Source organism: Melanostigma gelatinosum, assembly GCF_949748355.1.
Source record: "Melanostigma gelatinosum genome assembly, chromosome: 12".
Classification (NCBI taxonomy): Eukaryota; Metazoa; Chordata; class Actinopteri; order Perciformes; family Zoarcidae; genus Melanostigma; species Melanostigma gelatinosum.
Window position 1 is genome coordinate 26,850,433 of NC_136645.1, and position 21,396 is coordinate 26,871,828.

Here is a 21,396-nt window from a genome sequence, read left to right on the forward strand (position 1 = left end):
GCTGTAGCTGGCTTATATTAGAGACTGGCCCTTACTTCTGATGAACTCTGACTGATTAGTGTATTCGGTCATATTTTAGTATGAAGCTTTCTTCTTTACCGATCTGCTCCTTGATTACGTTTTGTTACAGCATTATGCTGTTAATATAAACTCACACTTCCTGTATCCATTTCATCAATCAGAAAATAATGTACTGATCTCTAATCAACTTGTATTGCTTGGTTTGCATGCTTTACATGCATTTATTTGTTACTGCATGTTTTAAGAATTCACATTTATCTTATAATTGTATTTATTAAATCACTAATGCCTCGCAAGATTTCTTTGGCGTGATAGACAGTCTACTGAGTCAATCCCTGGTGAGCAGGGTGGCGATGGTGCCCAAGGCGTGGCTGAAGGGGAGTCTCCCCTTTTACAGGGAGAGCGGAGCTACAGAGGCACCGGAGGATAAAAAGAGGAGACGTCACATGTCCCATCATTTAGGTACAACACATGCGCAGTAAAATCGGCTAAAAGGCTCACAAGCTGGTGCATAATCAAGAGGAGGAAGACCGATTCATTTCACTGAGGCGTCCGCAGGAAGGGTGACATAGTAGCCTATACCTCATGTGTGAGAATTTCAATTCTGCAATTATTAAAAGATCTTTCATAAATAAACAACATAATAAACAAATGCTTTCTATTTGAAATTGTTCTAATCTATATCCATTCGAGTTTACCAAAAAGTCCTGTCAGGCAGAGTGCAACCAAAGAACAGCCGAGCGGACGCCGTCCCTGTTGCGTTGTTTGCTGTAACCCTCCAACATCTCAGCTCCAGTTATACTGTGGCTGTGTCACATAGCTCAAGACTGTGACCCAGCCTTCATTCAATAGCCTTGTGCATGCAGAGGAAGCAGTCAAAGCAGAGGAACCTAGTATAGCGAGGAAGTATGGGAAGAAGCAGGAGAGGAAGTGGGGGAGGAAGTAGGGGAATGAGAGAAATGAGAGGAATGGAGGGATGGGAGGGAGAGGGCAACAAGACAGCAGACAGGAAGTCCAGAGTGCTGCAACACAACACAGAGGCAGCAGCAGACTGAGGACCACTTAAGGCCCCAGCTAATTTTACATTGCGACCAAACCGTGGTATTTCTGGGTCTGTCTCGTAATTCCAAGAGGCCCAGAAAGACTTTTTGCAACAGACTTACATTGAGAAAGAGAAGTCTCAGCGAATATTTTTTTGAGGTGACTCCAGTTCACTTTATACATCCATGGGATCTCTGCCTCGCCGTGTGAGTTCACTTTGGGAGTTGTGTAGCTCTGTGGCGTGAGCCTGGTGGTAGCCGAGGAGTACCTTGTTACTGCCCTAAGTTTGCTCTGTTCCACCCATCAAGACAACGACCACAGAGGTTGTCTCTGAGGTTCCGCAGAGGACCAAAGAGGTCCACAGGGGAGGTGGTCAGAGAGGCTGGCCTGAGGACACAACATGTGGGAGGACAACCAGTGGTTGGAGATTAATTGGACGATTAGATTCCAGACTCATTGTTATGGAATATTTTTGAAATATTTTCATAAATAAGTGTATATTTTAACTTTTCTTGTACTGTCTTTGAGACCAATGCTGCTTTCTCTCCAATCTTAGAGAACCTGAAAACCCCTGGAGCCCTAGACTCCTAAATCCAGGTGGTGTTATAGGCTATTGTAATTTCTTATTTTGTCCTTTGGATTTTATTTAGTAAATTCACCACAGCTGGAGTCCACATGTTGCTCTGTGTTCTCTACCCCCATTCAATTTGTTATTTGAACATTAAAACAATAGAGTTATTCAAACTTTCAACAGTCCCTCTTATGACTCATAAACCTAGACTGGCTTCATTTGTCACTAGAAAGATAACTTTGTGCAGTTTAATAAATATAATCAGTGTGATTTTGTAAAACATGATGTTTATACACTAAAGACCTTTGTCTTTAGAGACAACATACCTCCATCAAGGTGGTTCAACGCTCTAAACACTCTTCCAATCTGCTTCTGGTATTGGAATTGCATCAAAATACACAAAAGTATCATAAAGGAATCCTTAGATCAGATTAAGATTCCTGGATCAGCACCTGGATCCAGATCTACACTAATAAAATCACTTGTTCCTTGGTCCACTAGTCTAGTTGGCAGGATCCAGGATCCCTGTCTGACCTGACGCCTCCCATGGCCACACCCTTGAGTGTGCACAGCTGAGGACACTCCAGCTGATCACCTCCTGCTGCCTGACACACCAGACTCAGGGCCCACTAATGAGTCTCCTGGCACTACATAAGCTCTGGCCCTGCAGTCTGGGGTTGTCAGGTCGGACCGTCTTTCAACCCGCGTCAACCCCGTGGCGTCCTCTGCCCGCCTTGTGTGTACGGATTACACTCCGCCGCTCTGCCCTCCTTGTGTGACACGGACTACTCTCGCCGTCAAGCTGCCAGCCCTCCGGTGTCGAGCCACGGGCCTCACACCGTCGCTCTGCCACTCTGGTGTCGGACCACGGGCTCCACACCTTCACACATTTGAAATAAAACCTGTTCATAGTAACTTCTGTCTCCTGTGGTCTTGCGTTTGGGTCCTACCTGCGAACTCCCACATAACACTAGTATTTGAACCAGGTTTATTAAACCTTCTACATGCAAGAAAACAAATAAGTTTTAATCCCGTTTTAACGGCGTAAATTCTTAGTCGACTGGCACGTTACAATTTTGACGACTAATCGATTGGTTGATTTAGTCGAGAGATCTGTAAAACTGAGTTTGTTCACAAAGAATCACACAAAAGCACCTCTTTAAATATTGTGTTCACCAGAGAAGTGCTCATGACTTTCACGGAAATAAGTCATTCAGCATGAATAAAACATGACAAAAGAAATCTTTGTCAACTAATTTTCAAATACACAACACCTTTGTGAAATAACATGATTTGTTTCTCTGACAGTACAGGATCCTTACTGCTCAATTTAAAAATGAAAAAAACCCTTAAAAATAAAGCACTTTATTCATAGCCAATGAAATGGAAACACAAATTGGGTAAAGTCAATGCACAAAGTAGCAAAGCCATAACTTGTATGTGAAGTGTCCAGATCAGGCTCTCCATCAGAGTGACGGGTTCTGCTCTGCTGGAGTTGTGTGGGCTGGTCATGGAGCAGCAGGTCAGTGGTCCTCCTGACGAGTCTTCCTGTGGACACTGAGACCGTCCTCATGCTGCTGGCCTCTGTGTTGTCTTCAGACCGTCACGTGACTGAAGCATGACGCCTGCCAGCAACAACCTCCTCTCTTCTGATGAACTCTCATATTGTGGGGAGAGTCTGGTGATTTCAAGATCACGTCATTATACAGGAGCTTCAGGACGGAGCATCAAGTCACTCAGGTAATCTGTAAAAACATGGCAGATTCACTGTGGCTTCATTCTGTCATGTTTTATCAGGACCAACCACGTACACCCTCAGTTGGAAGAAGCAGACGCATGTAACGGGGTGTTTGGTGATCACAGGTCTAATATCAAGGTGATGACAAGAGGAAAACAGCTGCACCAAACACTGGAGGACACTTTTAAAGACATAGACAAAAAGATTTGAGAGGGTTTGTTGTGTCATAACTTTGTAATAAATAGAATAAAAAAATAAAATTAACAAAACATTAAGGAATAGCTCAGATGCAAGCAATTATTATCTTAAGGCAAGGCAGCGCTAACTGTCAAACATACACTGGATTGATTTGAAGAGCTTACTTGCAGTGTTCACTGTGCAGTATTATCTGGGACAACAGAAGTATTGTGTCGGTCAGTGTGAAATGACTTGGATCGGGGTTAAAAAGAGAGAGGATGGTCTTTTCTCAAGACCCCCAAAGACTAAAAAGCCACAAAAAAGCGCATTTTGCATAATATGTCACCTTTATGGCATTTTGTGGTTTATGTTACCACATTTTCAATTTATTGGCACAACACTTTGAACAAACAAGTAAGCCTGGAACTTTCAGGGAGTTCAGCAGCTCCAGGGCAGCTGCCCGCTTTGCCCGGTGGGTAATGTAGCCTTGATTCAAATAACTAAGTACAGGTAAGTTCAGGCAAAAAAACCACTAAGTTAGGTTAAGGAAAACCGTCAAGAACATTAGGTTTAAGCTACAAAATCACAACAACACTTTGGGACAAGAACTGTCTCGTGGTTGCAAGTCAAATGGCCAAATAGATAACCCACATGGCAAACCCAAGAGGTTGGATGTTGCTGAATACATATTTCTCTTTACAAAAACTGTAAATAACTTTTGATGACAATGTTTCAGCAGCCAAATAGTCCTTATCTGTGTATTTATTACCAAAGTTCCTAGAGATGAATGTGGACTCACTCATGTGTGGCTGCTGGAGGGCACAGCATCCCTACCGGCGGTCTGCAGCTGCAGCGGCAGGATTCCTGGCCAGGACAGCCGTGCGTGAGGTGGGAGGGGCGGACAGAGCAGCAGTCTGGGGTCCAACATCCTCTCTGCTCCCCCCCCTCCCTCCCTCCACTCCAAACAACCTCCAGGCAGACCCCAAATATCCTCCATGTGCTTTTAACGCCCTGTCCACAGAACGGGAAGCGGCAAGGCGAAGTGAAATCAAAGTGGACGTTGGATTAGCAGTGCGGAGGCTGTTTTTGAGAACTAGTTTCCCATTCGGCCCGGTATCCTCAGTAAAGCAGGAAGATTGCCTGGTGCAGCTGTATCGGCGAGAAGGCTCGGGAGGAGGTGAAACTGCGGGATATGATGACTGAGAAGGAAACGGCGGCAGAGAAGATACTAACAGGTAAATAAGCTCGTGTTAACTGGGTTTGATTGTACTTTTTTTTTAGCGGTGGTCATCTCCGATAGCAATCATTGCGCGTGCACGTATGCAGTTTGTGATTCGGTGTGGTCGTCTGAGGGACGCGTTCTCGTGCACTTTGGTGATATTTCTGAGGAGAGTGAAGGCTGTTGAGTCTGAACGTTGTAGAATGACGGTGTTTATGAAAACGTCTCCCTGACGCCTCCGCCGCTGAGCGGAGGCTGGAGGAGCCGTGGAGGCTGGCGGAACGCTGGCTCGGCGCTCCAAGGGCACCGCAGTGTGTTGGGCCTCGCCTACTGGCGTGCACAGCGCTCCAGGGAAAAAACACAAAAACATGGCGATATTACACGTTTATAGCTCTGGCGTGTGTTTCCCGACTGCGAGGCTGAGCTCCGTGTTTTCAGATTGTTCTGGAGAACAGATTCGATTCGGTTCTTCATAACGGCGCAGAGTTTGGTCACGTGACCCGTCCCACCAGAGTTGTGTGACTCAATGCAGCAAAAAGAAAGTCCGCACCATGTCCTCAGGTAGCGCAGCGTTCAGCACCCGCCCACATGGTGCGCGGTGCGGCTGGCTGGCCGGGGGTAGCGCCACATGAACGGGTTTGTGAGTCCAATATGTTTGTGTCTGCCCGATGGATGGATGGAAGATAGGTTTGCCCCGATAGCACTTTCTCCTGCCATGTACACACCGTACTGCAATGACTCCAGTGGGATACCTCCCATGTTTTGCTGCTCGCTTGTCTGAAAGCATTCACGTATAGTAATTCCTGGTCATCATGTAAGATATTTTGCAAGTACTCATACCGTAAAGTTCCGCGGCCATTCGACACACCAAGCAACGTTTATCTTAACAATGTTTCAAATAGGAGGTTTCACTATGATTTCACAACATAATCCGCTGTGGATGGCGATGGTGAGCAGTGTGCGCCATTCCAACAAAGTATGAATTTTAAATTTGCGCTTTTCTGTAGTTTTGTCATGTATGGCATCATACGAATTCGTATTTTAGAGAACAAGCTTTAAATTGGGCAAACGGTAAATGGAGTTTGGTTTGAAGTTCTATCCCAGGAGATATTCAGACGAACGGAGGGCCACGCTCCATCATGTAATGTGACTGACGGAGGGCCATGCTCCATCATGTAATGTGACTGATGGAGGGCCACGCTCCATCATGTAATGTGACTGACGGAGGGCCACGCTCCATCATGTAATGTGACTGACGGAGGGCCATGCTCCATCATGTAATGTGACTGATGGAGGGCCACGCTCCATCATGTAATGTGACTGATGGAGGGCCATGCTCCATCATGTAATGTGACTGATGGAGGGCCACGCTCCATCATGTAATGTGACTGACGGAGGGCCACGCTCCATCATGTAATGTGACTGATGGAGGGCCACGCTCCATCATGTAATGTGACTGACGGAGGGCCACGCTCCATCATGTAATGTGACTGATGGAGGGCCACGCTCCATCATGTAATGTGACTGACGGAGGGCCACGCTCCATCATGTAATGTGACTGACGGAGGGCCACGCTCCGTCATGTAATGTGACTGACGGAGGGCCACGCTCCATCATGTAATGTGACTGACGGATGGCCACGCTCCATCATGTAATGTGACTGACGGAGGGCCACGCTCCATCATGTAATGTGACTGATGGAGGGCCACGCTCCATCATGTAATGTGACTGATGGATGGCCACGCTCCATCATGTAATGTGACTGACGGAGGGCCACGCTCCATCATGTAATGTGACTGATGGAGGGCCACGCTCCATCATGTAATGTGACTGACGGAGGGCCACGCTCCATCATGTAATGTGACTGATGGAGGGCCACGCTCCATCATGTAATGTGACTGATGGAGGGCCACGCTCCATCATGTAATGTGACTGATGGATGGCCACGCTCCATCATGTAATGTGACTGACGGAGGGCCACGCTCCATCATGTAATGTGACTGATGGAGGGCCACGCTCCATCATGTAATGTGACTGACGGAGGGCCACGCTCCATCATGTAATGTGACTGATGGAGGGCCACGCTCCATCATGTAATGTGACTGACGGAGGGCCACGCTCCATCATGTAATGTGACTGACGGAGGGCCACGCTCCATCATGTAATGTGACTGATGGAGGGCCACGCTCCATCATGTAATGTGACTGACGGAGGGCCACGCTCCAGTATCATGTAATGTGACTGACGGAGGGCCACGCTCCATCATGTAATGTGACTGACGGAGGGCCACGCGCCATCATGTAATGTGACTGACGGATGGCCACGCTCCATCATGTAATGTGACTGACGGAGGGCCACGCTCCAGTATCATGTAATGTGACTGACGGAGGGCCACGCTCCAGTATCATGTAATGTGACTGACGGCGGGCCACGCTCCATCATGTAATGTGACTGACGGAGGGCCACGCTCCAGTATCATGTAATGTGACTGACGGAGGGCCACGCTCCATCATGTAATGTGACTGACGGATAGCCACGCTCCATCATGTAATGTGACTGACGGAGGGCCACGCTTCAGTATCATGTAATGTGACTGACGGAGGGCCACGCTCCATCATGTAATGTGACTGACGGAGGGCCACGCTCCATCATGTAATGTGACTGATGGAGGGCCACGCTCCATCATGTAATGTGACTGACGGATGGCCACGCTCCATCATGTAATGTGACTGACGGAGGGCCACGCTCCATCATGTAATGTGACTGATGGAGGGCCACGCTCCATCATGTAATGTGACTGACGGAGGGCCACGCTCCAGTATCATGTAATGTGACTGATGGATGGCCACGCTCCATCATGTAATGTGACTGATGGAGGGCCACGCTCCAGTATCATGTAATGTGACTGACGGAGGGCCACGCTCCAGTATCATGTAATGTGACTGATGGAGGGCCACGCTCCAGCATCATGTAATGTGACTGACGGAGGGCCACGCTCCAGTATCATGTAATGTGACTGATGGAGGGCCACGCTCCAGCATCATGTAATGTGACTGACGGAGGGCCACGCTCCAGTATCATGTAATGTGACTGATGGAGGGCCACGCTCCAGTATCATGTAATGTGACTGATGGAGGGCCACTCTCCATCATGTAATGTGACTGACGGAGGGCCACGCTCCAGTATCATGTAATGTGACTGATGGAGGGCCACGCTCCAGCATCATGTAATGTGACTGACGGAGGGCCATGCTCCAGTATCATGTAATGTGACTGATGGAGGGCCACGCTCCATCATGTAATGTGACTGATGGAGGGCCACGCTCCAGCATCATGTAATGTGACTGACGGAGGGCCACGCTCCAGTATCATGTAATGTGACTGACGGAGGGCCACGCTCCAGCATCATGTAATGTGACTGACGGAGGGCCACTCTCCAGTATCATGTAATGTGACTGACGGAGGGCCACGCTCCAGTATCATGTAATGTGACTGATGGAGGGCCATGCTCCATCATGTAATGTGACTGACGGAGGGCCACGCTCCAGTATCATGTAATGTGACTGATGGAGGGCCATGCTCCAGTATCATGTAATGTGACTGATGGAGGGCCATGCTCCAGTATCATGTAATGTGACTGATGGAGGGCCACGCTCCATCATGTAATGTGACTGATGGAGGGCCATGCTCCAGTATCATGTAATGTGACTGACGGAGGGCCACGCTCCAGTATCATGTAATGTGACTGATGGAGGGCCACGCTCCATCATGTAATGTGACTGATGGAGGGCCACGCTCCAGCATCATGTAATGTGACTGACGGAGGGCCACTCTCCAGTATCATGTAATGTGACTGATGGAGGGCCACGCTCCATCATGTAATGTGACTGATGGAGGGCCACGCTCCAGCATCATGTAATGTGACTGATGGAGGGCCACTCTCCAGTATCATGTAATGTGACTGACGGAGGGCCACGCTCCAGTATCATGTAATGTGACTGACGGAGGGCCATGCTCCAGTATCATGTAATGTGACTGACGGAGGGCCATGCTCCAGCATCATGTAATGTGACTGACGGAGGGCCACGCTCCAGTATCATGTAATGTGACTGACGGAGGGCCATGCTCCAGCATCATGTAATGTGACTGACGGAGGGCCACGCTCCAGTATCATGTAATGTGACTGACGGAGGGCCATGCTCCAGCATCATGTAATGTGACTGACGGAGGGCCACGCTCCAGTATCATGTAATGTGACTGATGGAGGGCCACGCTCCATCATGTAATGTGACTGATGGAGGGCCATGCTCCAGTATCATGTAATGTGACTGACGGAGGGCCACGCTCCAGTATCATGTAATGTGACTGATGGATGGCCACGCTCCAGTATCATGTAATGTGACTGACGGAGGGCCACGCTCCAGTATCATGTAATGTGACTGATGGAGGGCCACGCTCCATCATGTAATGTGACTGATGGAGGGCCATGCTCCAGTATCATGTAATGTGACTGACGGAGGGCCACTCTCCAGCATCATGTAATGTGACTGACGGAGGGCCACGCTCCAGTATCATGTAATGTGACTGACGGAGGGCCACTCTCCAGTATCATGTAATGTGACTGATGGAGGGCCACGCTCCATCATGTAATGTGACTGATGGAGGGCCACGCTCCAGCATCATGTAATGTGACTGATGGAGGGCCACTCTCCAGTATCATGTAATGTGACTGACGGAGGGCCACGCTCCAGTATCATGTAATGTGACTGACGGAGGGCCACGCTCCAGTATCATGTAATGTGACTGACGGAGGGCCACTCTCCAGCATCATGTAATGTGACTGACGGAGGGCCACGCTCCAGTATCATGTAATGTGACTGACGGAGGGCCACTCTCCAGTATCATGTAATGTGACTGATGGAGGGCCACGCTCCATCATGTAATGTGACTGATGGAGGGCCACGCTCCAGCATCATGTAATGTGACTGATGGAGGGCCACTCTCCAGTATCATGTAATGTGACTGACGGAGGGCCACGCTCCAGTATCATGTAATGTGACTGACGGAGGGCCACGCTCCAGTATCATGTAATGTGACTGACGGAGGGCCATGCTCCAGTATCATGTAATGTGACTGATGGAGGGCCATGCTCCAGCATCATGTAATGTGACTGACGGAGGGCCACGCTCCAGTATCATGTAATGTGACTGACGGAGGGCCACGCTTCAGTATCATGTAATGTGACTGATGGAGGGCCATGCTCCAGCATCATGTAATGTGACTGACGGAGGGCCACGCTCCAGTATCATGTAATGTGACTGATGGAGGGCCACTCTCCAGTATCATGTAATGTGACTGATGGAGGGCCACGCTCCAGTATCATGTAATGTGACTGATGGAGGGCCATGCTCCAGCATCATGTAATGTGACTGACGGAGGGCCACGCTCCAGTATCATGTAATGTGACTGATGGAGGGCCATGCTCCAGCATCATGTAATGTGACTGACGGAGGGCCACGCTCCAGTATCATGTAATGTGACTGATGGAGGGCCACTCTCCAGTATCATGTAATGTGACTGATGGAGGGCCACTCTCCAGTATCATGTAATGTGACTGACGGAGGGCCACGCTCCATCATGTAATGTGACTGATGGAGGGCCACTCTCCAGCATCATGTAATGTGACTGACGGAGGGCCACGCTCCAGCATCATGTAATGTGACTGACGGAGGGCCACGCTCCAGTATCATGTAATGTGACTGATGGATGGCCACTCTCCAGTATCATGTAATGTGACTGATGGATGGCCACGCTCCATCATGTCATGTGACTGATGGAGGGCCACGCTCCAGTATCATGTAATGTGACTGATGGATGGCCACGCTCCATCATGTAATGTGACTGATGGAGGGCCACGCTCCAGTATCATGTAATGTGACTGATGGATGGCCACGCTCCATCATGTAATGTGACTGATGGAGGGCCACGCTCCAGCATCATGTAATGTGACTGACGGAGGGCCACGCTCCAGTATCATGTAATGTGACTGATGGAGGGCCACTCTCCAGTATCATGTAATGTGACTGATGGATGGCCACGCTCCATCATGTAATGTGACTGATGGAGGGCCACGCTCCAGCATCATGTAATGTGACTGATGGAGGGCCATGCTCCAGTATCATGTAATGTGACTGATGGAGGGCCACGCTCCATCATGTAATGTGACTGACGGAGGGCCACGCTCCATCATGTAATGTGACTGATGGAGGGCCACTCTCCAGTATCATGTAATGTGACTGATGGAGGGCCATGCTCCAGTATCATGTAATGTGACTGATGGAGGGCCATGCTCCAGTATCATGTAATGTGACTGATGGAGGGCCATGCTCCAGTATCATGTAATGTGACTGATGGAGGGCCACGCTCCATCATGTAATGTGACTGATGGAGGGCCACTCTCCAGTATCATGTAATGTGACTGATGGAGGGCCATGCTCCAGTATCATGTAATGTGACTGATGGAGGGCCACGCTCCATCATGTAATGTGACTGATGGAGGGCCACTCTCCAGTATCATGTAATGTGACTGACGGAGGGCCACGCTCCATCATGTAATGTGACTGATGGAGGGCCACTCTCCAGTATCATGTAATGTGACTGACGGAGGGCCACGCTCCAGTATCATGTAATGTGACTGATGGATGGCCACGCTCCATCATGTCATGTGACTGATGGAGGGCCACGCTCCAGTATCATGTAATGTGACTGATGGATGGCCACGCTCCATCATGTAATGTGACTGATGGAGGGCCACGCTCCAGTATCATGTAATGTGACTGATGGATGGCCACGCTCCATCATGTAATGTGACTGATGGAGGGCCACGCTCCAGCATCATGTAATGTGACTGACGGAGGGCCACGCTCCAGTATCATGTAATGTGACTGATGGAGGGCCACTCTCCAGTATCATGTAATGTGACTGATGGATGGCCACGCTCCATCATGTAATGTGACTGATGGAGGGCCACGCTCCAGCATCATGTAATGTGACTGACGGAGGGCCACGCTCCAGCATCATGTAATGTGACTGACGGAGGGCCATGCTCCAGTATCATGTAATGTGACTGATGGATGGCCACGCTCCATCATGTAATGTGACTGATGGAGGGCCACGCTCCATCATGTAATGTGACTGATGGAGGGCCACTCTCCAGTATCATGTAATGTGACTGATGGATGGCCACGCTCCATCATGTAATGTGACTGATGGAGGGCCACGCTCCATCATGTAATGTGACTGATGGAGGGCCACTCTCCAGTATCATGTAATGTGACTGATGGAGGGCCACGCTCCATCATGTAATGTGACTGATGGAGGGCCACTCTCCAGTATCATGTAATGTGACTGATGGATGGCCACGCTCCATCATGTAATGTGACTGATGGAGGGCCACTCTCCAGTATCATGTAATGTGACTGACGGAGGGCCACGCTCCAGTATCATGTAATGTGACTGATGGAGGGCCACTCTCCAGTATCATGTAATGTGACTGACGGAGGGCCACGCTCCATCATGTAATGTGACTGATGGAGGGCCACTCTCCAGCATCATGTAATGTGACTGACGGAGGGCCACGCTCCAGCATCATGTAATGTGACTGACGGAGGGCCACGCTCCAGTATCATGTAATGTGACTGATGGATGGCCACTCTCCAGTATCATGTAATGTGACTGATGGAGGGCCACGCTCCATCATGTAATGTGACTGACGGAGGGCCACGCTCCATCATGTCATGTGACTGATCGAGGGCCACGCTCCAGTATCATGTAATGTGACTGATGGATGGCCACGCTCCATCATGTAATGTGACTGATGGAGGGCCACGCTCCAGTATCATGTAATGTGACTGATGGATGGCCACGCTCCATCATGTAATGTGACTGATGGAGGGCCACGCTCCATCATGTAATGTGACTGATGGAGGGCCACTCTCCAGTATCATGTAATGTGACTGATGGATGGCCACGCTCCATCATGTAATGTGACTGATGGAGGGCCACGCTCCATCATGTAATGTGACTGATGGAGGGCCACTCTCCAGTATCATGTAATGTGACTGATGGATGGCCACGCTCCATCATGTAATGTGACTGATGGATGGCCACGCTCCATCATGTAATGTGACTGATGGAGGGCCACGCTCCATCATGTAATGTGACTGATGGAGGGCCACTCTCCAGCATCATGTAATGTGACTGATGGAGGGCCACGCTCCATCATGTAATGTGACTGATGGAGGGCCACTCTCCAGTATCATGTAATGTGACTGATGGATGGCCACGCTCCATCATGTAATGTGACTGATGGAGGGCCACGCTCCAGCATCATGTAATGTGACTGACGGAGGGCCACGCTCCAGCATCATGTAATGTGACTGACGGAGGGCCATGCTCCAGTATCATGTAATGTGACTGATGGAGGGCCATGCTCCAGTATCATGTAATGTGACTGATGGAGGGCCACGCTCCATCATGTAATGTGACTGATGGAGGGCCACTCTCCAGTATCATGTAATGTGACTGATGGAGGGCCATGCTCCAGTATCATGTAATGTGACTGATGGAGGGCCATGCTCCAGTATCATGTAATGTAACTGATGGAGGGCCATGCTCCAGTATCATGTAATGTGACTGATGGAGGGCCACGCTCCATCATGTAATGTGACTGATGGAGGGCCACTCTCCAGTATCATGTAATGTGACTGATGGATGGCCACGCTCCATCATGTAATGTGACTGATGGAGGGCCACGCTCCAGTATCATGTAATGTGACTGACGGAGGGCCACGCTCCAGTATCATGTAATGTGACTGACGGAGGGCCACTCTCCAGTATCATGTAATGTGACTGACGGAGGGCCACGCTCCAGTATCATGTAATGTGACTGACGGAGGGCCACGCTCCAGTATCATGTAATGTGACTGACGGAGGGCCATGCTCCAGTATCATGTAATGTGACTGACGGAGGGCCATGCTCCAGCATCATGTAATGTGACTGATGGAGGGCCATGCTCCAGCATCATGTAATATGACTGACGGAGGGCCACGCTCCAGTATCATGTAATGTGACTGATGGAGGGCCATGCTCCAGTATCATGTAATGTGACTGACGGAGGGCCACGCTCCAGTATCATGTAATGTGACTGACGGAGGGCCATGCTCCAGTATCATGTAATGTGACTGATGGAGGGCCACGCTCCAGCATCATGTAATGTGACTGATGGAGGGCCATGCTCCAGCATCATGTAATGTGACTGACGGAGGGCCATGCTCCAGTATCATGTAATGTGACTGATGGAGGGCCACGCTCCAGCATCATGTAATGTGACTGATGGAGGGCCATGCTCCAGCATCATGTAATGTGACTGACGGAGGGCCACGCTCCAGTATCATGTAATGTGACTGACGGAGGGCCACAGAGACTGCACCTTGATGGCCTGCTGGGATGAGAGCTGAATACCAGACTTTGTGTAAAAATAAGTTACTTGTGTCACCCCACAGCATATAGTCTGAAGACTTTTGTATGTGACTTTACACCTTCTTAAGAGTTCAAACTCTGGATGCAATGCCTTTGAGCGAGTGTGATTATTCCCATGAGGCTGGAATGCAGCATCACTCTGCTGACCTCTGACTGTAGCCCGTCTCCCCTGCAGTGAAACCAAACGGCCTTAACTTGCAGCAGAATGTTGCAGAATCATGATAAAGGACAACGCCCACATGTCATATGCTATGGGGTGTGACACTGAGCTTGACTGATCACATTAGGCTCAGCACCTCTAAAGCCAATATGGCAGAGTTTCCGTGTCTAATTTGATTTCCTGGGGAGGTCAGCAATCTAATATGTGTTTGTCTTGTATTTTCACAGCAGCACCTGGAGAATAAACAAGGCCCTGTGTTCATGATCCGCTCACATTGATATGCAGAACTAACCCTCTGTGGGCCGTGTCAGATTTCAGATAAAGCATGTACGGTATGATTTTAGATGCCAAATAAAAATAAGTGTTTTTTGGTCCACTTTTCCACGAAGCAAGATGTAGTCTGAACGTGATCGTAGCTCAAAGTTCAGGTACTTTCAGGGGTTGCTGGCAGTGCTGTTGGTAGTCATTGTTGGTCCAGCAGATGTGTCACCACGGAAGAAACAAGGCACGACACACACACACAGTAACCACCATTTCCCTCCTACATCAGTGCAGATCAGGGCAACCAAGACTTTAAAGGTCTTGTTTGACATTTTGTGACATATCTTAATGGATTGATTCAAAGCTCTGCACATCGTTTTGGGCCACCAACCAGCCCCATCAGTGCCCTTGATTCAGAGCCTGTTGTCTGTCCCACAACCCCTTATGTCACATGTCCACCAAACAGCAAATGAATAGAGTGCTGCAGGAATCGGTCCTCAAACCAGGAATGAGTCAGCGTTTTTGCCCCTCCGGTTCTCTCGTCTCAGAGTCAATGTGTTTTCTGAATGTGTTTTTGGTTAGATGTCTGAAATAAGGTCTGTGGTTAACATAAGCTGAAGAGACTTTAACGTTTTCTTTCTACAATATTGAATATGTCAGTCAATACTCTGGTAAATTTAGAAGCTTTTACATGTCTTAAAAAGCTAACAAGTGTCTAAATGAGACGCGTAAACGTCATCACGCTGACTAGTCCGTCTTTACCACCTGGTAGTGTGTACTCATGCTCATGTGACCACTGTGTATTTCCTTTATAGCCTGACGTTTGTGAAGATTATCTTGATGAACAAAACCTGTAAATATCATCAATGTTTGTTTGCCAAAGAGCTTATTTTCTGCAACAATACAAAATCAGATGGAAGAATGGTTTGTGGAGGGAACCAGGGCGAAGCTAAATACATCACTCCTGTACCACTCTGTACACATAGGAGGAACAAACTGAGTGGGCCTAGCGCTTTGTTTTTTGTTATCAAACGCTAAAGAGATATTTGAACAGACGGAGTGATGGAGATGAAGATCAAGACAGTTTGAATAGCTGCCCACACAGTGCTGACTCAGATCACCTGCTGGTGAGGAAGAGAAAAGGACGGGTCTCAACACTGTCTGCTTCGGTCTCTTGGTAGAAATGATGCTCATGAATTCAGCTGAATAAAATGTTGCAGGTCATGTAGAATTAAAATGTTTTATTTGTAATGCCAGGGACAGTTGCTCAGTGCTTGTTGCCATGGTAATGTAACGTCCACACTTTCCTCATAAATTCATTCATAAATGGAGCTGACAGAAAAATAAGACAAAATATTATCACTCATATGACTCATGCCAAAAGACAAACATTATAGATGATCATTTTATGATCATCCATGAGTGGGAGGCCAGAGCGCGATGCTGAATCACGTCTTCGTCTTTTACTAACTGCAGTACTACGATCTGCCTTTTAAACTGCTGTCCACAATGTCCCAACATTGTGCCTGAGACAATAGCATCCAAGACGGGGAGAGATTGTCTCATTTCATCTCTGCTCTCAGTGCAGCGTGAGGTGTGGCTCTTAGCTGACACAGCATTTTCCCTTTATTCACTTGTCCTTCCCACATTATTGATAGGTTCCTGATGCCTCTGGGACTGCAGTTCAGCAGAGAGCAGTGCAGGGAGTTAACAGGCAAAATTACATCAGCTGGAACACCTCTCAGCTGATGAGCTAGACATTTCAACATGAGGTATTTATTGGCTAATCAAGAGTTTTATTGCGTGTGCTGGTTTCAGCGCTGGGCGACATGACCATCTTCTATCCAGATATAGGTAATTTCATATATTGATAGCATTATGTATAACGCTATTTAGCATGTTTTCCTGTACGGCAATAAATAAATAGATTTGATGTAATCACCACATGGTTTGCATACTCTGGTGTGAATGAAATACCTGACAAATGAGTATTTTGTTATTAAATTCAAATTTTAAGTGCAAAATTACCAGCTTTCCTGAAAAAATTGTATTAGTATGTGCTCGTCTTTATTAATTTAGACGACGTAAGTGTGTATCATGACATCTCAATATAGGATTTCATCACGATGCAATTCTATTGAAACACAATAAATCATCATATTGAATTATCGCCGAGCCAAAAATATCAGATAGGAAATACAGCAGGAAGTGAAGAAGGTTATAGGAGGAGTCAAGGTGGGCAGATCTGGGGATCCTCTCTGAACCGTGAGGGCTGGGCAATATGGTATCATATTATATAATTTTCAAATTTTCTCTAAAATATAACTGTTTGATTCATACCGTTTGTTGTTTATGATCATCCCAGCTGGATCATTCTCGTAACCTCATCTGAATTAAGTCCGTATTTGATCTTTTAGAGGGCTTGCATTTAGAACACCACACAGAATGTCCCGATGTTGTCCGAGTGACTCTGAGGTGGTCTGCTCATTGAAATCGGTCTGTGGAAACAGGAAGATTCTCAATCACTCCCAGAAGTGGCTTACTGTCATTTTGAAGTCAGATTGGTCTAAAGCGAGTCTCATCTTGGCACCAAAAAAATGACAATATGTGGTTGATGTTTGCGATATAGATATAATGTAACAAGGCACTCTTTGGTTCAGTTTATGTCCCATCTTTCATTTTAACTTCAACATGATATGCAAAAGTATGATGATTTAAATTATAAATTGCTGAAACTCCAAGCTGAACATTCTGATTTTTACCACAAACCCTCACATCACAGGTCAACCTGCGTCCATTTTTTAGTTGCACCTAACATGATGTTCGAGTTGGTTAATCTGTGGCTCCTAGTTCATGTTCATTACAGAAAATGAGTGTTGCTTCAGGTACCAGTGAGAAGATGACCAGTGAGGCTGGTTTGAGTAATAAATCCATGAGGTTGGATACTGCAAAGAGGGTTATTATCCTCAGAGACCGGATTTTACAGATCTTTAAAGTTATCACGGGGACAATCCTTTATTCTTTGTGTTAATTGCCATGATGTAAACCGTGTACGTCGTTCATATTAGAAAGTAGTGAACGTGTACTTGCACGTATTTTATTGGCCAACGCAGAGAATCGTCAACGCGGCATTGTGTTGCAGCAAATGTTGGTCCAGTTTCACCTTCATTTTAGATGACCCAGTGTTTTTTGTCAAGATATTGCAGTAGAAACACTGAATCCTTGTTTCTACCTTTAGATAGTTTCTACTTAGAGACCTTACTTAGAGGCAAAATGGGACTGGATGAACACTTCCTGTCTGACTTTCTGGGAACGTTGTAAATGTTGTTGCTCAAAAGTTCTATGGAGACAAGCTGAATTCAGTGGACGTGGACAAGGTCCTGTACTTAGTTGGGTGTTTGCATACTTGGAACAAGTTCCACACATGCAGTCGGTGTACTTGAAGCACAGTCAGTGTCTAACTTGAGCTCTGGGTTTTATGAGTCAGATAACAGTGCTCACAATTAAAGTGACACTTTTTTTTAACTGAGCAATTTGTGTCTTGACTTTCCAAGTGTATCAGTAAAGAAGATAAGTACCGGTACTTTCTCTAAGGCTACATCCACACTGAGACGTTTTTGTTTGAAACCGGGGTTTTAAAACAAAAACGATCTCTGTCCGCACAGGAGTTTCAGCATCGTCATACTACATGTCGGCAGTATTATAAAATGCAGAATTTAACTGAAGAAGTAAAGACAACAAGATCAGCAACGTCTCAGTTATCCATGTTGAATTAACCGCTGGTAGTCGATCGATAATCGATGCTGTTTGTTCTCTTCACGTGATAGGGGCGTGACGAATCAGCGAAAGACTTAGCATGACTGCTAAGACCCAATCAAGTAGCCAACGCGGGTGATGTTTCTAAACTCCTTCGTTTTCGGTGCTCTAAAACTCCAGGGTAGTGTGGACGCTCGGTGTAAGCGTAGCAGAAGATATGCGTTTTAAAATGGAAACGGGAGTAGTGTGGATGTAGCCTCATCAGTTGCAGATATCTAGATTACTCTGCTGCAAATCAAGTCCAGCTGCAACTGAAAGAGTTGAAGCTCTCAGTCTGAATGAGTTGAATATAAAACCAAAAGGTAGTTCATTTACATAACTGTTCAGTAAATTAAGTGGCTTCTGCATGTTGTTGACATCTGTCTGTGAATTGTGTGGGGGCAGGGAGGGTGTGAGACGGTTTGGTTGGTGGTGGGTGTTGAGGGGGTTGGGTGGTTTAACACCGCGGCCATTAACTTCTCCAAGATAAGATAAATTAAGACAAGACCAGCCTTTATTAGTCCCACAGCCGGAAAATATAAGAAAAATCTGATCTGATCAGTTATCATAATGTAACCGAACGGAACCTCCGTTCGTTGGCCGTTAGTGGTGCTGCTAACGTTACTAGCTCTCCTGGCGATTTAAACACCGATTGGTGGTTTACATTGTAACATTATCAGAGATGGGCAACTAGAAAAGCATAAATTACTTAATATTTGCGGATAACGGTCGGCTCAACCGTGAGGGGGATCCGTACGGATCACAGACCCCAACGGTCCATTACACCACGAGATTGAATGGTTGAGTTCACATTATTGCGCGTATTGAATCGGAAATATGAAATGGTGATATTGCACGCTGGTATACTAGCTCATTCCTCTTCACTGACACATCCTGTGTGATGCACAGGGAGCTGGACAGTGCAGCCTGTACATATTGTAATGTCATGAGAGGTCAGTATGACAGGCTAGGATAGGGTGGTGCAAGGTAATTAATAAAAACCAAAGGTTGCCAGAAAAAGGTCTACGTTTTATTCTTCTGTTACTGGCAACTCCGGTGATTCTCTTTATCCAACTCAAAAAGTCCAAGAAGTCCAAGCGTCCAAGAGGAGATAAAGCTTCGTTCAACTGAACAGTATTAAAAAAACTCAACTTTGCGTGTCCTCGGTTTCACCGGCTACCGGGTCTTCTTCCTTTCAATCCTCCTCAGTCTGGCTCGGCTCTTTTCTTTACGCCGTTCTCCAGTCCAGGTTAGTTCTCGGAGCTCCTTCCAGCCGTGTGCTCTTCCTCCTCCTCCTCATCTCCTCCTGCAGCTCTTAAGTCCTGCCTCAATCAGGTGGCTAAAACACCCACCTGGGTGAGTGGTGAGGCCTTCTGGGAGCTGTAGTTGGTGCATTGGCGGCCATCTTGTGGTTTGGTTGCTGATCATTAAAAGGGAGGTAGCATCTATCTACCACCTGGCCTCTGGTGATGCCACAGTATGCACAGTTATGTTTTGGCTCTGTGTTTATTGAAATGAAACAATGTCTGTCTTTGACTTCAAGACTTAAATAGAGGGGGCTTACATCCACGTCTGATGTACAGGTCATTACATTGCACATGGCACTCGAGGAGTTAATGCAACGATTGTTATCAAGTTCAGGCAGCATTGGTCGTTCTTTGTGAGGCGTGGAAACATTCATACTCGCAAAAGTATTTTTGACTCGAGAGTTTTATTTTGTTTCTGTCCAGTTTGAATGAAGTGGTTTTTACGTCACCATAACATTCCTGTCTTGACAGTGGAGTCTGGTATATTTGGTTAAACTAAAATGATTATACTCTTCAACAAAAACATCTTGATAGAATCATTTCCATAACTTTATAACAACAATCTGAGCCTCTCAGTGGCCAGAACAAGCACTCGTGCTGTGGTTCACTGTTACACTGTGATCTGTAACGGCAAGTTTTCACAGCTTGACATCCTGGTATGTAACTCATATTGGAGACCCTTCTGTCTGATTCTCTATGAAATCTCTTTATTGTTTTTCCCAAAACTAGTTCATATTTCTACAGGGAGTGCAGTAGTGACAGTGTGGGCTCCATGGTAACGTGGCTCTGACAGCTTGTAGCGGTGTGTGTGTGGGGGGGTGGGGGCCTAGCCAAGGGTCTGTGGTAACCCACTTTAGTATAAATATATATCTATTTATTCTATATCTATAGAGTATAGATCTCTTCACAGTTTGCTCACCCACAATGCAGTGTGTCAGGAAGAGGTGTGATGAGCTAGGCTTTTGGAAACTTTCAGGTAAACCTTACAAATACACATTTACACAAGACAGAAAAATGTCACCACCATAACACCCCCTATGCTGTCATCTAAAAGACAATATGGCATGGTGACCTAATCAGTGACCCCAGCTGACAGGATAAGGATACGGTGCAGAATGTTGAGGGGAAACGGGAACAGGAAGCCTTTAAGCATTGTGTCATGTCATGTCCACACTACTCCGCTTCCATTTGAAAACACACATGTTTTGCTACGTTTACACTGAGCATCCACGCTACGTCCGCGTTTTCGAGCACGGAAAACGGAGGAGTTTGAAAACGCTCCCGAGGACGGATACGTTTGAAAACTGCAGGTTGCGTTTTCGTGTGGACGGTTGAAAACAATGACGCCCACACCCACGTTCGCTACTCGATTGGTTCTTAGCAGTCACGACGTGTCCTTCCCTGATTCGTCATGCCCATATCACGTGACCCTTACCCGGAAGCTCACAAACAACAACATTGATTACCGATCGACTACAGGTTAATTTAACAAGGACAACTGATTACAGGTGTGACCGTGTTGTCTTTACTAGCAGCTGTTCAGTTAAAGTCTGCATTATTACGGAG

General features: G+C 47.1%; 1 protein-coding gene across 1 annotated transcript in view; it reads left to right on the top strand.

Annotated features, from left to right (window-relative positions):
• The first annotated feature begins 4,540 nt into the window (after window positions 1–4,540).
• The window catches only part of hspa12a (heat shock protein 12A), a 54,483-nt gene continuing 37,627 nt past the window's right edge, over window positions 4,541–21,396 (top strand). Inside the window, exon 1 of the mRNA XM_079280350.1 lies at window positions 4,541–4,783. Coding sequence (XP_079136476.1) covers window positions 4,741–4,783 — 43 coding nt within the window. The 5' untranslated portion in view covers window positions 4,541–4,740. The remainder of the gene's footprint in view (window positions 4,784–21,396) is intronic.